The sequence below is a fragment of the Mytilus californianus genome, unplaced genomic scaffold, assembly GCF_021869535.1.
Source record: "Mytilus californianus isolate M0D057914Y unplaced genomic scaffold, xbMytCali1.0.p SCAF_9, whole genome shotgun sequence".
In the NCBI taxonomy this organism is placed as follows: domain Eukaryota; kingdom Metazoa; phylum Mollusca; class Bivalvia; order Mytilida; family Mytilidae; genus Mytilus; species Mytilus californianus.
Window position 1 is genome coordinate 22,779,353 of NW_026262745.1, and position 18,486 is coordinate 22,797,838.

Consider the following 18,486-nt stretch of genomic DNA (forward strand, 5'->3'; position numbering starts at 1 on the left):
TCAAAGTCAAGTTTAACATCGTTTTTATGTCAATCATTGTTTATATGAATCAACTGAGTACCATTATTTTCTTTTGTTACGAAGTCTTAAGGGATTAAAATCTGCATACCATAAGACATACAATGTCCGGTTGGCTCAAATATTTTTTGGAAGCCCTGGACATAACCAGATGAAGCTTGTTGCTGTATATCAAGAAAGCTACGACTTGTAGTTGCTGGGAAAAATTGAACAGAAATGTGATACAGCGCTAATTGAGCAACTCTCTCCTTTGGAGCTGTATAAATTTTTTTACAAAACTGTTAATCTATTTAACTAAGATGATCAAACATCAAATGAATGTCTAAACATCACTTTTTTATGTGTACTTATTATATTAACCATTAAGAAACCTTGGTATAAGGTCAGGAAAATCAAGCACTGGAATATTGTATCAACTCGGTAATATATACTCTAATAATAATATATGCAAGTGCTGCTTAAATGTTCATAAAAAAGCTTCTATCCAACTTTCATATCATTCAATGAAGGTTTGACAAAGTAATTGATGTTTTAATAAAGAACAAGAAATGATTGTAACAGGATGCTGTTACGAAGTCTCCCAAACGAAGCTCCCATAATTCGTAATTCCAAGGGTCGCCTGACATTGGGCAACGTCCAGTGAAAATTGGTTTGGTCCAGTAAAGTTATATGCATTAGTGATACCTGGGGACTAACCTTGTATATCATTCAAATCATCTTGGCATGACAAACCAGAATATATATGGTTTAGGGGTGGGGATCTCGACCATTTACAAGATACAAGAACATTGGGGGTGGGGGGAACCCCTGGGGACTGACCCTATACGTCATTCGAATGTTCGTTACATGACGATCAGGAATATATATGGTCTAGGGGTAGGGATCTCAACCATTTACAAGATATTGGAACATTGGGGGTGGGGGGAACCCCTGGGGACTGACCCTATACGTCATTCAAATGTTCGAGACATGACAAATAGGAATATATATGGTTTAGGGGTGGGGATCTCAACCATTTACAAGATATTAGAACTTTCTCAAATGGCAGGGGGTCAGGATGACCCCTGGGGACTAACCCTGTATATCATTCAAACCATCTTCGCATGACAAACCAAAATATATATGGTTTAGGGGTTGGGATCTTGACCACTTACAAGATATTAGAACTTTCTTAAATGGCAAGGGGTGGGGGTGACCCCTGGGGACTAACCCTGTATTTCATTTGATGTGCTTTATCATGACAAACCAGAATATATATGGTTTAGGGGTGGGAATCTCAACCATTTACAAAATATTAGAACTTTCTCAAATGGCAAGGGGTCAGGATGACCCCTGGTGACTAACCCTGTATATCATTCAAACCATCTTAGCATGACAAACCAAAATATATATGGTTTAAAGGTGGGGATCTTGACCACTTACAAGGTATTAGAACTTTCTTAAATGGCAGGGGGTGGGGGTGACCCCTGGGGACTAACCCTGTATTTCATTTGATGTGCTTTATCATGACAAACCAGAATATATATGGTTTAGGGGTGGGGATCTCGACCATTTACAAGATATTAGAACTTTCTCAAATGGCAGGGGGTCAGGATGACCCCTGAGGACTAACCCTGTATATCATTAAAACCATCTTAGCATGACAAACCAAAATATATATGGTTTAGGGGTGGGGATCTTGACCACTTACAAGGTATTAGAACTTTCTTAAATGGCAGGGGGTGGGGGTGACCCCTGGGGACTAACCCTGTATTTCATTTAATGGGCTTTATCATTTAGAACATTTTCAATTAAAAAGATTGTGTCTATCACAAATGGTTTTCATTTTCAATTAAAAAGATTGTGTCTATCACAAATGGTTTTCAATTTATAATCATTTGAAAATTTAAAAAAATAAAATCCCATAGGGTTCTATAGTAAAACCCTCTTTTCTTTTTGCCCCTCAAAGTACCCCGTTATAAACCCCATTGCACAAACAAAACCCTGATTGCACCACTAGACATGTTAGTCTAACATATTGTGAAACCCTAAGTTAATCTGACAAGCGGTTTTGGAGAACGGGTGCGGACAAGTTCAAATTTAAAAGCGGCGGAAGAAGAAGAAGAAGAAGAATAAGTCTTCCCAAACTTCGTTTGGGAACCTTAATGAATGGGGAATGTGTCCAAGGGACACAGAAGATGCCCACGCTTGCAAATAACGTTATAAAGGGACAAAACTCAAGAACTGTAAAAGTGACGCTACCCACAGTTGTACTTGATCTGAGTTTTGTGGTAGTAAGCATTGTGTATACGTTTCATAACATTTAGTTGAGGCAAACTTAAGTTAGAGATCAGAAACGAAAAATTCAGCAATTTTTCCATTTGTAAAGGGGCATAACTCTAGAACGGTACAAGTGACACCTCCAAAATTCGAACTTGATCTGTGTTTTGTTGTAATTAAGCATTGGGTATAAGTTTCATAACATTTGGTTGAGGCAAACTTTATTCTATTCTTTAACCCAACCATATTTGGTTTTGTTTCATTTAATTTACATTTGTATATATAGTTTTTTGTAATTATGACTAACAGATTCAGTAATAAACTTTCATGTTTGCAACCAAGAAACACATTCTCTTTGTTAAGAACAAAGTTTACAAAAAAAAGTTTTACTGCATTTGAAAAAGACTGCCACAATTGAAAAGTTATTGGGCATTCAAAAAAAAGGTGTTCGATGGTTTCTTCACCAAGTTTACAAAAAGTACACATCTTGGTGTCTTTTAATTTAATTTTGTATAAAATTAGATGCTGAAACATAAATTTTTACACAAGGATCAAACCATTTGTAGCAGTTTTTTATTGGGAATTTTTGAAATTTTTCAAAGATCATTTTTCATGGAAAAGTTTTTCTCTGCAAGTCCTATTCCAAATGCATGCTCATCCCTATTCCCAGTTTCTAAATGTAGTTTTTTTGTTTGTTAGTTTTTTCAAAGACATTATATTTTGCACTATAAATAAATGTCCTATAGTAATTATCTTACAACCTACTTTTCAGCAGCATGACAGAATGTACCACAAGTATCAGCCATATCATCCAACAAAATAGCTACTTGGTCCTTCACATCACCAACGAGCACCATTGATGCCACCTCATTGGCTCTTTTACGTTCTTTGTGAATCAAAGCAAAGTCAACATTGAGACGATCTGCCATAGAAGTTACCCTGTAAAAATAAATGGCTTCTAAATTATTCGTAAAAAAATCAATTACAAACACAAGCGACAGAGACTGATGAATATAGCATTCAGCCAATTTATTATTTTAATTTTTGTGATCATTCAATAATTTGAAGAAAATGTGTAATGGTTCAGTGTTCTTTACTAGAGTCATTTTATTGAAAAAGCAGCTTAAAACAACAGCAGCAGGTGGGGTAACTTTTTCATCATCCCTTATAATGCTATTCATATAACAAAAAAAACTGGAATGCATTAAAAGTTCTTGTTTGTGCTATTAAATGCAGTACTGGCAGTTTATCATATACAATAGTTGATATATATATGATGCTATTTCCCCAAATCCTACCTTTTTGCACCTCCAGCATCAGGGGAAACTATACAACTGTTTCTCCAATCTTGAATATTTTCTTTAATCCATTTAATGACAGCTGGCTCTGCATATAAATTGTCAACTGGAATGTCAAAGAAACCCTGTAAAGAAAATGATAAAACAAGTAAAATAAAAGAAGAATGCGTCTGACGACACGAATGCCCCCTCTCAAGCTTGCTTTTCAAACGAAAATAGGATTGACAGAAAGACAGAAGGTCAAGGGTAACACTTAATGCCCCCTTCCCCTTGCGGCAAGGGCATAAAAATTTCACATCTTTTCAAGAGAAGAAAGTACTGGAGTTTGATATGCACTATATTTCACCATATCTACAGATAATTTAAAAGTTCTGTTCTGTACTTTTTTTTATTATTTTAATAAAATGCTTGGCAGAGCGAAAATAAATGAAAAAAATTTAAATTTCATAAATTTTGAAGAAAAAAATATGAACCCCCAAAAAAAATTTGAAAAAATAAATGTGGACACAGATGATGCCCCCGCTTGCATATCATATAGTTATAAAGAGACATAACTGAAGAAAGGTAAAAGTGACGCTACCCAAATTTGAACTTGATCTGAGTTTTGTGGTAATAAGCATTGTGTGTAAGTCTCGTAACATTTGGTTGAGGCTAACTTAAGTAGAGAAAAAGAAACTAAAAATTCAGAAATATTTCTATTTGTAAACACGCATAACTCTAGAACGGTTGTGTATAAGTTTTAATACATTTGGTTGAGACAAACTAAATAAAGTTAGAGAACGGAAACGAAAAATTCAGCAATTTTTATGTTTATAAAGGGACATAACTCAAGAATGGTAAAAGTGTCGCCACCAAATTTCGTACTTAATCTGTATTATGTAGTAATAAGCATTGTGTATAAGTTTCATAACATTTGGTTGAGGCAATCTAAAGTTAGAAAACGGAAACAAAAAATTTGTACTTGATCTTAGTTTTGTTGAATTGAATATTGTGTATAGGCTTCATAATGTTTGGTTAGGGCAAACTTAAGTTACAGAATGGAAACTAAAAATTTTTGCAATCTTTCGATTTATAAAGGGGCATAACTCAATAATGGTTAAAGTGACGCCACCACAATTCAAACTTGATCTGTGTTTTGTGGTACTAAGCATTGTGTATAAGTTACATAACATTTGGTTGAGGCAAACTTGTTAGAGAAAGGAAACTAAAAATTTTGCAATTTTTCCATTTATAAAGGGGCATAACTCTAGAACGGTTAAAGTGACGCTACCAAAATTCAAACTTGATCTGTGTTTTGTGGTAATAAGCATTGTGTATAAGTTTCCTAACATTTGGTTGAGGCAAACTCAAGTTAGAGAACGGAAACCAATTTTGGGACGTACATACGCACGTACAGACGGACAAGGGTAAAACTTAATGCCCCCCCGCTATGGCGGGGGCATAAAAAAAAATCCTCACCCAAACTTTTTGAAACCCCCCTCAATTTTTTTTTGAAATTTTGAAGATTATTTTCTCTTCAGGAAAAATGTACAATTTCAGAGACTAATTCCTAAACTGTTGGTACCATCACCCCAAAAATCAAACCCAACCTTCCTTTAGTAGTATTGAACCTTCTGGTAAAATTTCTTAGAGATCCATTCAATTAAACTAAAGTTATTGTCCGGAAACCAAATGTGTCTTCGGACAACGACGGCGACAACGATGACATGATAGCATTATACGAACGCAAATTTTTTGCGGTCGTATAAAAATAATCTTATAAACAAATACACCCACATGTCATAATGACCCCTTAAACATAGTCCCTCTTTTCATATTTGCCATAAGCAATCACCAATAAATGTTACAAAAAATGTGTCCAACCTGAATCTGAGAAGCATGTAAGTCCATAGTGATGATGTGATCTGCACCTGCTACTGACAACATATTGGCTACCAACTTGGCAGATATAGGAGCTCTGCTCTGAAATACAAGGATAAATGCATACACAATGAAAGTTAATATCATAGCATGAGTAACTTTTTTGTAGTTTCAAATTTTTTTCATCATAAAATTGAGAATGGAAATGGGGAATGTGTCATAGAGACAACAACCCGACCATAGAATAGACAACAGCCGAAGGCCACCAATGGGTCTTCAATGCAGCAAGAAACTCCCGCACTTTTTCATGGCTTTTTTGTCGGTGTTAATACTATTCTATGTATTTTTCAGCATTAAAGGTTGTAATACCATTCCATATTATATTTGAGATTAGGAGTATATATATGTACCAGTTATCAGGTTATCTGCATATTGATATTTTACAATATAAAAATGATGAAAATCTGATGATCAATTTATCGGATTATATATGTCCAGGTCAAAGTTATTTAGGCTGAGTTAACGCATTTGATGTCACAAAGCCATGATATGCAATTTTATGAAGAGCTGAGCAGATAGATACAGACAGTGGGAACACCGATACACCCAAATACAAACCAATAACAAGGATTCATGTGAAATTGTCTCAACAGTAATTATACCATATACCATACAATGTCTAAGTATAGTGTCTCTTAGACACAGACACAGCCTTTAAACACTTGGTGATCACAGTAAACCAAATGTTGTTAAACAGTGTTGTACAAAACAAAAAGACTACATGTTGAAATATCATTGAGCTACAAGATGCTCCTGGGAAATGGATCTAAATGTTAAACTTAACAACAGGCATTTTACCAAAAAATCAGAAATACAGGTACAGGCCATTGTGACCAAACTTTTGCTGAATGGGGCCTCCATAACAGGACTACTATAGTGATGGAAAAAACCTTAATATATTTTTATAATTATTTATTAGTACAGCATTATTTCTTAATGTTTCAGTTTCACAAATTACTATATTGTACTAGTTATACATGACTTTTTTTCATGTTATTATCAAATTATTATAAATATCTGTAAAACTTGTCATGAAATTGCTTCATAATATAAGTTCCAAGTGGAAGAAATATTCTGTAATGTTATTTCCACTGGAACAAATAATTCAGTATTTAATATAGAATACTTGTTCCAACATAACAAGATATTATAGCATTGTCTATAACAAAATTTCCAGAGGAACTTCTGTTAGGTGACACAAATATTCGTTAACAAAACTGACCATTTAATGTAGCAGGTACATAAAAACTGTCCACTAGATAATATTTGTCTTCTCAATTCATAATGAAGTACAGGTAAGTGATATATTATTTCGTTCACTTTAACTTTGGGAGAAAAAACCTTTATAACTTAACATAGTCTTTGAATGAGTTTCCCATTTCCATGACTACCATTTTTTTTTAAATTTTGCTACCATCCTTCATCCTTATAATGATAAAATAAAGATCTTTCACATTTCAAAGGGGGTCTCATTCGGGGGGGGGGGGGGGGGGGGGGGGGGGGGTCTGATCCCGGATCCCTCTTATTGTTTTGTCAGAATCCTGTATCCCGTTTAGCATTGTAATAATTGCGCTTGTAATTTCACATGTCCCGCCCAACTTCGTTTCCCTTTTTCACGCAAAATAATTTGACTTTTCATGTGTCACGCTTACAAAAAATCTGTCAATCCCGCATCACACTTACAACTCAATGAGACCCACTTCAAATCAATCTTTCAACTGTCTCCTAATCCGATTGGGATGATTATCCTTTTTCAATGGTCAAACTGGAAAGTAAAATATCACTTCACGAATGGGTCATCTAAAATGGTAATCTCATCACAAAACAAGTATGTGGTTAGAATGTTAAAATTTTCAACCATTTATCAAAGTCATTTAAAAAATTTTGTCACTTTATTAGACTTTTTGAACGATGTTCATAGAATGCCAGGAAATAATTCATTTAAGTATTCCATTCAATGGAAATACTACTACAAGGATAATCTTCTACTTTCCCAGAATGAATAAATATGATTGATTGTTACTGTTGACACCACTTTCATCACTCTTCACTATTCCATGGCAGCCGGTTTATATTAGTAAAGAAAACCTGAGTACCCAGGTATCTCACTAAGGATTTTTGGCAGGCAAGTCCAAGGACTTGTCATTTTTGGCCATGGCGAGTCCCAACAGTCAGAAGAAGAAATTTGATTGCAATATAATTTATTAATTCAGTCTCCATGACAAAATAGAGCAAGGAAATGACATTAAATTTAGATTACTTTATAACTTTTGCTATATAATTAAGATAAGTGTGCTTAGTTGATACAACATTTTTCAATCTTGATGCATCTTTGGACTCACCAGTTTTGAAAATGATGAGTCCAGGCAAATTTTGATGAGTCCAGGACTCATGGACTTGCCTTAGCTAGAACCCTGGTACCCATAGAGAACCACTGACCATTGGGCAGGAAAAAGGTCAATCATTTTAGACAAAAGTTTTTTAAGTCTAAAGCACATTTCCACACAGCAGATCTAAGTGTTGACAGGCTGAAGCTAGTAAGCACAGTAGATATACTACCGGTACTTAGACAACTCAGGCACCCAGGCCCAAATAAATACACTGTATGTTCAGAACTTATAGTAATGAAAAACTGATTTATTCCTTCCATTTGAATTAAACTTTTCAGAAGTAATAAAATGCTCCACTAGGCGCAGCTTGATACGACCGCAGAGGTCAAACCCTGAACAGTTGGGGCAAGTATGGACACAACATTCAAGCTTGATACAGCTCTGAATTTGGATTGTGATTAAATATTTGATACAGCATAGGTTTCTGACACAGAATGAATGTGGTCTAAGGACTTAAAAAATTTTAATTTACCTATTCAAACCATATCATTATTATTTGCTTTTATATATAAATCAGAAATAACCAATTTAAAATGGAAAATTTTAAAGAAAAAAAAAGGAAAAAAAGGGGAAAAAAAATCCCCCCCTAAATTTTTTGAACCCCCTTATGATTCATCACCCCCAAACTCAATCCCAGCCTTCCCTTTGTGGTATGGTACCTTGCAGTACAATTTCAGAGAGATCCATACACTTGAACACAAGTTATTGTCTGGAAACTAGAAAAATGCTTGTTTTTTGGCCCCTTTTTGGCCCCAAATTCCTAAATGTTTAGGGCAATTACCCCCAAACTCAAACCCAGCTTTCCCTTTGTGACATAGTACTTTGTAGTACAATTTCATAAAGATCCATACACTTACACACAAGTTATTGTCCTGAAACTAGAAAAATGCTTGTTTTTTGCCCCTTTTTGGCCTCTAATTCCTAAAATTTTGATGCAATTACCCCCAAAATCAACCCCAGCCTTCCCTTTGTGGTATGGTACCTTGCAGTACAATGTAAGAGAGATCCATACACTTGAACACAAGTTATTGTCTGGAAACTAGAAAAATGCTTATTTTTGGCCCCTAATTCCTAAACGTTTTGGGCAATTACCCCCAACTCAATTCCAGCTTTCCCTTTGTGATATGGAACCTTGTAGTACAATTTCAGAAAGATCCATATACTTACACACAAGTTATTGTCATGAAACTAGAAAAATGCTTGTTTTTTACCCCTTTTTTGGCCCCCATAGCTAATTCCTAAAACTTTAAGGCAATTACCCCCAAACTCAATTCCAGCTTTCCCTTCGTGATATGGAACCTTGTAGTACAATTTCAGAAAGATCCATACACTTACACACAAGTTATTGTCATGAAACTAGAAAAATGCTTGTTTTTTGCCCCTTTTTGGCCCCTAATTCCTAAAACTTTAAGGCAATTACCCCCAAAATCAATCCCAGCATTCCCTTTGTGATATGGAACCTTGTGGTACAATGTCAGAGAGATCCATACTCTAACACACAAGTTATGTCTGGAAGTTACAAAAATGCTTATTTTTGGCCCCTAATTCCTAAACTGTTGGTACCATAACCCCCAAAATCAATCCCAACCTTCCTTTTGTGGTATTGAACTTTACGGTAAAATTTCATAGAGATCCATCCACTTAAACTAAAGTTAGAGTGCGAAAACCAATGTGTCTTCGGACGATGACGACGACGCCAATGTCATACCAATATACGACCACAAAATGTTTTTGCGGTCGTATAAAAATTAACACTGAATTTAAAATTCATACTTTATCTTTTTTATCCTGTCTTGCGTATGGGAAACATGGAATGAGAGCTGTGACACGACATGCAGATGCTATCTTACAGGCATTTATCATGATCAACAATTCCATCAACATATCATTCACCTCGTCACAACCACTCTGTACAATGTACACATCTTCTCCACGGACAGATTCTCCGATCTCAACACTGAAAAAAAAGGAAAAATAAATACTGCTACACCATGGACAGATTTTTAAATCTCAACAGTTACACTGTGGAAAAAAAGGGTAAAATAAATACTGTTTCTGAACAGACAGATTCTCCTATCTAAACACTGAAAAAAATAAATTAAATATGGCTTCTTGACAGACATTTTCTAATCTCAACACTTGAAACAAAAAGGATAAAGTAAATACAGCTTCCCAACAGACAAATTCTCTAATCTCAACAATAGAGAAAAAAGCATTAAATTAATACTGCTTCACAAAAGACATATTCTCTAATCTCAACACTTAGAAAAAAGGATAAAATAAATACAACTTCTCAACAGACAGATTCTCAAATCTCAACACTGGAAAACTAGAGGCTCTAAAGAGCCTGTGTCCCTCACCTAGGTCTATGAGCATCTTCAACAATGGACCTTCTCATACATTGTGGATTAGAATATAATTCATGACAAAATCTTTTTTTTGTGTTGATCTTGTATTGCTGATGATTATTTCTGTTTGCAGTTTCTCTCTATTTTCTTTAGATTTTACCCCAAACACAAAAAAGGTAAAAAAAAAAAAATCAATTGAGGCAATCATTCCTGTTAACATGGTTAAGAGTAAACCAATAATTCGGCAAATTTGTTTACTGATTCGTAGATCTTGTCTTGCTGATCGTTTTTGCTATTTTCAAAAAGTGTTTATCTATCTTTTATAGTTTTTAAGATAGTAGTCAAAAGAGTAAAATATTGATACAAGAGTGCACACGCTGAAATGTCTCGCCTTCTTTACTAATCATTGATATTATGTTGATAGTCCTAAATATAAAGCTTTATTACAACTGTCACATAAACTTAACATTAACCAAGTAAACTAAACATTGACCAATGAACCATGAAAATGAGGTCAAGGTCAGATGAACCATGCTAGGCAGGCATGTACAGCTAACAATTCTTCCATACAACAAATATAGTTGACCTATTGCTTATAGTTTAAGAAAAACAGACCAAAACACAAAAACTTAACTATAACCACTGAACCATGAAAATGAGGTCAAGGTCAGATGACACCTGCCAGTTGGACATGTACACCTTACAGTCCTTCCATACACCGAATATACTAGACCTATTGCTTATAGTATCTGAGATATGGACTTGACCACCAAAACTTAACCTTGTTCACTGATCCATGAAATGAGGTCGAGGTCAAGTGAAAACTGTCTGACGGGCATGAGGACCTTGCAAGGTACGCACATACCAAATATAGTTGAACTATTGCACATAGTATTAGAAAAAAAGACCAAAACTCAAAAACTTAACTTTGACCACTGAACCATGAAAATGAGGACAAGGTCAGATGACACCTGCCCGCTAGACATGTACACCTTACAATCATTCCATACACCAAATACAGTAGACCTATGGCATACAGTATAAGAAAAACAGACCAAAACACAAAAACTTAACTATAACCACTGAACCATGAAAATGAGGTCAAGGTCAGATGACACCTGCCAGTTGGACATGTACACCTTAGTCCTTCCATACACCGAATATACTAGACCTATTGCTTATAGTATCTGAGATATGGACTTGACCACCAAAACTTAACCTTGTTCACTGATCCATGAAATGAGGTCGAGGTCAAGTGAAAACTGTCTGACGGGCATGAGGACCTTGCAAGGTACGCACATACCAAATATAGTTATCCTATTACTTATAATAAGAGAGAATCTAACATTACAAAAAATCTGAACTTTTTTTTCAAGTAGTCACTGAACCATGAAAATGAGGTCAAGGACATTGGACATGTGACTGACGGAAACTTCGTAACATGAGGCATCCATATACAAAGTATGAAGCATCCAGACCTTCCACCTTCTAAAATATAAAGCTTTTAAGAAGTTAGCTAACGCCGCCGCCGCCGGATCACTATCCCTATGTCGAGCTTTCTGCGACAAAAGTCGCAGGCTCGACAAAAAATCGTCATTAAAGAGCAAGTCCTCCTACAAGAGGTCGACTGATGATTTTGGCTATTTGACTTATTTGTAGATCAAGTCTTGCTGATCAATTTTGGTGATTTAATTTTCTATCTACACATGCATCTATATGTATTGTAGTGTTTTCAGATATTAGGCAAAAACGCAAAAAATTAATAATAATCATCATTAAAGGGCATATCTTATTATAGTTTTTCAGATATTAGTCATACATGAAAAAAATTGGTAAAATTCGTCATCTTAGGGCAATAACTCCTATCAGAAATCATCTGACAGATTGAAGTAAATAGACAATATGTAGATCTCCTAATTCCGAAAATTTTTGCCTCAGACAGATTTTCTCCATTCATATTGGTTTTCAAGATAATAGACCAAACTTGCATTTTACCCCTGTTCTATTTTTAGCCATGTCGGCCATGTTGGTTGGCAGACGAGGTCATCAGACACAATTTTCAAACTTGATACCATAATTATGATTGTGGCCAAGTTTGGTTAAATTTGGCCCAGAAGTTTCAAAGGAGAAGATTTTTGTAAAAGTTAACGACATTGGACTCAAAGTGATGAGAAAAGCTCACTTGGCCTTTTAGGCAAGGTGAGCTAAAAAGGATTAAATTAATACTGCTTCTCAAAAGACAGATTCACCAATCTAAACACTGGAAAAAAGGATAAAATAAATACTGCTTCTCCATGAACAGATTCTCCAATCTCAATGATATGCTAGAAAAAAGGATAAAATAAATACAACTTCTCAACAGACAGATTCTCTAAACTCGACACAGAAAAAAAAAAACAAAATAAATACTGCGTCTCCAAGAAAGAAGGATAAAAAATAAATGTGGATAGTGTCCACATGTGGACACAGATGATGCCCCTGCTTGCATATCATATAGTTATAAAGGGACATAACTGAAGAACGGTAAAAGTGACGCTACCCAAATTTGAACTTGATCTGAGTTTTGTGGTAATAAGCATTGTGTGTAAGTCTCATAACATTTGGTTGAGGCTAACTTAAGTAGAGAACAGGAACTAGAAATTTAGCAATTTTTCTATTTGTAAACACGCATAACTCTAAAACGGATGTGTATAAGTTTTATAACATTTGGTTGAGACAAACTAAAAAATTCAGCAATTTCTATGTTTATAAAGGGACATAACTCAAGAATGGTAAAAGTGTTGCCACCAAATTTTGTACTTAATCTGTATTATGTAGTAATAAGCATTGTGTATAAGTTTCATAACATTTGGTTGAGGCAAACTAAAGTTAGAAAACAGAAACAAAAAATTTGTACTTGATCATAATTTTGTGGTAATGAATATTGTGTATAGGTTTCATAATGTTTGGTTGGGGCAAACTTAAGTTACAAAATGGAAACTACAAATTTTGCAATCTTTCGATTCATAAAGGGGCATAACTCAATAATGGTTAAAGTGACACTACCCAAATTCAACTTGATCTGTGTTTTATCAGTGGAAGTCAAAATTAAACAATGCATTGTATAAAGCATTGATTGTAGTTGATTCAACTATAATCATGGACAAAGGAAGATAACTCCAATTTTAAGAATTACTTGATATTAAGAAGAAAATAAAAATTTTGCAATTTTTCCATTTTTAAAAGGGCATAACTCTAGAACGGTTAATGTGACGCCACCAAAATTCAAACTCGATCTGTGTTTTGTGGTAATGAGCATTGTGTATAAGTTTCATAACATTTGGTTGAGGCAAACTTAAGTAATACAGTCAGGGGTACTACTTGAACAAGTAATTTTTATTTACTTGAAGAAGTAATTATAATATACTTATATAAGTAAATTTGAAGGATACTTATACAAGTGTATTTTATTTACTTGTATAAGTAAATTATTTTTTGGCCTAGTTATGTCCCTTAGACATTCAGATTTTTTTACTTATACTAGTAAAAAAGTCATCCTATCTTCTTTTCTTGAATTCTTAGAACTTCTTTGCTCTAACAGAATTTTGAATTGTCTGTCCTTTGCAGATGGCTTTACTATTCATTTAAGTGTAATTTCATGGACAATGAAAATCTCATTTGTCTGTTATCTTTAGAACACTGCTCATTTACAAGCCCCCAAGGAGCAATTTTTGAAGGCCTTGCGCAAATACTTAAGATCTTTGCTCAATCAGTTTCTTTGTTGAATTAATGAGATGAAACATTGAACTCTTATCAAAAATTATGAGCTAACCTGAGAAAAATTGTTAAAGGCATGATTTTACATCTCAAAACTTGAAAATTTTTGTGGGATTGTAAAAAAAATTTACTTATACAAGTAAATTTTTTAGAAAATTAAGGGGAGATTATTCTAACAATATAATTAACTTGTATAAGTATATTTTATTTACTTCTTCAAGTAAATAAAGATTACTTGTACAAGTAGTACCCCTGACTAAGAGAACAGAAACTAAACATTTTGCAATTTTTCCATTTATAAAGGGACATAACTCTCGAACGGTTAAAGTGGCGCAACCAAAATTCAAACTTGATCTGTTTTTTGTGGTAATAAGCATTGTGTATAAGTTTCATAACATTTGGTTGAGGCAAACTTAAGTTAGAGAACGGAAACTAAAAATTTTGTAATTTTTCCATTTATAAAGGGACATAACTCTAGAACGGTTAAAGTGACGCCACCAAAATTCAGTCTTGATCTGTGTTTTGTGGTAATAAGCATTGTGTATAAGTTTCATAACATTTGGTTGAGGCAAACTCAAGTTAGAGAACGGAAACCAACTTTGGGACGTACAGACGGACAAGGGTAAAACTTAATGCCCCCACCGCTACGGCGGGGCATAAAAATAGGCTTCTCAACTGATTTCATTTTAATCTGTTCCTACACAGTTTTTTGCTTTTTTCTGTGGCTTTGACTTTCACTTTTGTACACAACTGTTTCCTGCATTTTGTAGTGCAAAATATTTATTTCCATCTTATCCAATGCTTTGTTATTTATTTTCAGCTCAAACCGACGTGAATATTCATTTGCAAAATCCTCCTGGCCCACTTAAAAAAGCTAACTGTTGTCTTATCAAATTTGTATTGACCAGTTTTAGCAGGTATTTACCACAGGCCTTGTCAATATACTGGTATTGACAGGTTTTTTGACAACCTTGAATTGGTCACCCACAAGTTTTTTTCCCTGTAAGCATGGTAGCCACAGGTCCAAGTCACGCTTTCATGTTGATCTGTTCCCAAGTCAAACCGTCCCAAGTAGATCTGGCCCCAATTTAAAAAATATTTATAAGGGATGAAAATATATAAATATATAAATGAATTGTAATACATAACTTTTATGGATTTTATTATAATATAAAAGGTGGACGGTAAAAAAGTGTGCCCTCAACGATTATTTAAATATACAATTTTCATAAGATGAGACATTTATTGGAATATTTTTTTTGTCAAATATTTATATTAAGATTTCATATAGAAATATAATATTATTTTGATATGATGAAATATTTGAATTCAAATCAATCATGCCAGTTTATCACATAATTATGATTACGCAGTATAAACAATTATGTTGATAATGTTTCTATAAATTTTATGAATCATGATTTTGATTGATTTAAGTGATTACGAATGGTGTTACTTTGGTTTATAATCCTCAGACAATTATTGAATAAACAAACCAATTATAGACATTGATTTGATTTACACAAGTCATTATGATGATTGCATACATGTTTGTAAATATCTATTTATCTCTTCAATGTGTGAAATAAATAAAAAGAATTTGTTTCCATTATATTCCAAGTTATCATGGAAAAAACTTCATACATGTAATTCTATTTACATGCAGATGCTGCTTTACAAACAAAACCAATCATTCTCCTTTTCGTATAGATTTTAAAACAAGAGTGCACCCACTGAAATGTCTCGCCTTCTTTACTAATCATTGATATTATGTTGATAGTCCTAAATATAAAGCTTTATTACAACTGTCACATAAACTTAACATTAACCAAGTAAACTAAACATTGACCAATGAACCATGAAAATGAGGTCAAGGTCAGATGAACCATGCTAGGCAGGCATGTACAGCTAACAATTCTTCCATACAACAAATAGAGTTGACCTATTGCTTATAGTTTAAGAAAAACAGACCAAAACACAAAAACTTAACACTGAGCAATGAACCTTGAAAATGAGGTCAAGGTCAAATAAAACCTGCGTGACTGCCAAATAGATCATAAAATATTTCCATACACCAAATATAGTTGAACTATTGCATATAGTATAAGAAAAACAGACCAAAACACAAAAACTTAACTATAACCACTGAACCATGAAAATGAGGTCAAGGTCAGATGACACCTGCCAGTTGGACATGTACACCTTACAGTCCTTCCATACACCGAATATACTAGACCTATTGCTTATAGTATCTGAGATATGGACTTGACCACCAAAACTTAACCTTGTTCATTGATCCATGAAATGAGGTCGAGGTCAAGTGAAAACTGTCTGACGGGCATGAGGACCTTGCAAGGTACGCACATACCAAATATAGTTGAACTATTGCACATAGTATTAGAAAAAAAGACCAAAACTCAAAAACTTAACTTTGACCACTGAACCATGAAAATGAGGTCAAGGTCAGATGACACATGCCCACTAGACATGTACACCTTACAATCATTCCATACACCAAATATAGTAGACCTATGGCATACAGTATAAGAAAAACAGACAAAAACACAAAAACTTAACTATAACCACTGAACCATGAAAATGAGGTCAAGGTCAGATGACACCTGCCAGTTGGACATGTACACCTTACAGTCCTTCCATACACCGAATATACTAGACCTATTGCTTATAGTATCTGAGATATGGACTTGACCACCAAAACTTAACCTTGTTCATTGATCCATGAAATGAGGTCGAGGTCAAGTGAAAACTGTCTGACGGGCATGAGGACCTTGCAAGGTACGCACATACCAAATATAGTTGAACTATTGCACATAGTATTAGAAAAAAAGACCAAAACTCAAAAACTTAACTTTGACCACTGAACCATGAAAATGAGGTCAAGGTCAAATGACACCTGCCCGCTAGACATGTAAACCTTACAATCATTCCATACACCAAATATAGTAGACCTATGGCATACAGTATAAGAAAAACAGACCAAAACACAAAAACTTAACTATAACCACTGAACCATGAAAATGAGGTCAAGGTCAGATGACACCTGCCAGTTGGACATGTACACCTTACAGTCCTTCCATACACCGAATATACTAGACCTATTACTTATAGTATCTGAGATATGGACTTGACCACCAAAACTTAACCTTGTTCACTGATCCATGAAATGAGGTCGAGGTCAAGTGAAAACTGTCTGACGGGCATGAGGACCTTGCAAGGTACGCACATACCAAATATAGTTATCCTATTACTTATAATAAGAGAGAATCTAACATTACAAAAAATCTGAACTTTTTTTTCAAGTAGTCACTGAACCATGAAAATGAGGTCAAGGACATTGGACATGTGACTGACGGAAACTTCGTAACATGAGGCATCCATATACAAAGTATGAAGCATCCAGACCTTCCACCTTCTAAAATATAAAGCTTTTAAGAAGTTAGCTAACGCCGCCACCGCCGCCGGATCACTATCCCTATGTCGAGCTTTCTGCGACAAAAGTCGCAGGCTCGACAATAAAAATCATCAGAATGTTACTTCAATATTATGCATACTTTGTGCAATTTCCATTTACCCTGAATCAAATATGTCACCAATTCCTCCGATTTATTCATTATTTCATAGACCTTATCGCTACATTAATGTATTTTGAAATCTGCACCGCTTGACCCAAGAATCTGCGCCTCTTGAACCATTGACGTCATACAACAATCACTTTTCCATTGTGGCGTCAGATATTTTCTATTGTGACATCAAAATTTTACAGGAACTTTCGTGATGTTCAGTAATGGCGGACAAATAGCGATAAGGTGTATTATATATCGGGCTGGATCAACATGGGACAAAACAACTTGGGAATGATTGACTTGGGGACGGAACGACCTGATGCCTAAGCCACTAGCATGACTAGGCCACATAGTTATATAATGCGGATTATGCCAAGTATAAAACATGCAAAATCCAATAGTTTCAGAGCTCATTATGTTGCACCTGTCTCATATCAGAAGTATCAACATGAAAACATAATTTTCAATTAATGTCACTATTCAGATCAAAAGACTCTGCCAGCGGCAGTGCCCCATGGCTTCAACATAAAATCACTCATGATCACCTGCATTCTCCGTTGCTGAATTTCTTGGTAACAACTTTGCCTTGTTCTATTCCAAGACGATCGCATATTTTCTGTGCAAGATCAACATGAGAACTTCCACTAAAAACCTTAATGTTAGGCATTCTACCGAAGTCTTTCAAGCTTTTTGATTCAGAAATTTGTTTACGAATACCCAACATTAAACACGTTCGGCCTCACTATGCATGTGAGTATTATCGTTTCTGTGCTTGACTGTTACCTGGTTACGGGCGTTACTGTAAAACGTGAACTTGATTTGGACAACTTGACCCCTTAATTTGACCTTATGTGACCCATATATTTTAAAGAAACGTAGAAAAATAGTTAACCTTAATGAAACATAAGTGGAA

At 34.7% G+C, this 18,486-nt stretch overlaps 1 protein-coding gene across 1 annotated transcript in view; it reads right to left on the reverse strand.

Annotated features, from left to right (window-relative positions):
* LOC127714480 (ribose-phosphate pyrophosphokinase 2) overlaps positions 1-18,360 on the reverse strand; it is a 28,788-nt gene extending 10,428 nt beyond the window's left edge. Inside the window, exons 1-5 of the mRNA XM_052220538.1 lie at positions 18,119-18,360; positions 9,659-9,842; positions 5,439-5,537; positions 3,576-3,700; positions 3,043-3,216 (exon numbers count right to left, since the gene is read on the reverse strand). Coding sequence (XP_052076498.1) covers positions 3,043-3,216; positions 3,576-3,700; positions 5,439-5,537; positions 9,659-9,842; positions 18,119-18,297 — 761 coding nt within the window. The 5' untranslated portion in view covers positions 18,298-18,360. The remainder of the gene's footprint in view (positions 1-3,042; positions 3,217-3,575; positions 3,701-5,438; positions 5,538-9,658; positions 9,843-18,118) is intronic.
* Between the last annotated feature and the right edge of the window lie 126 nt (positions 18,361-18,486).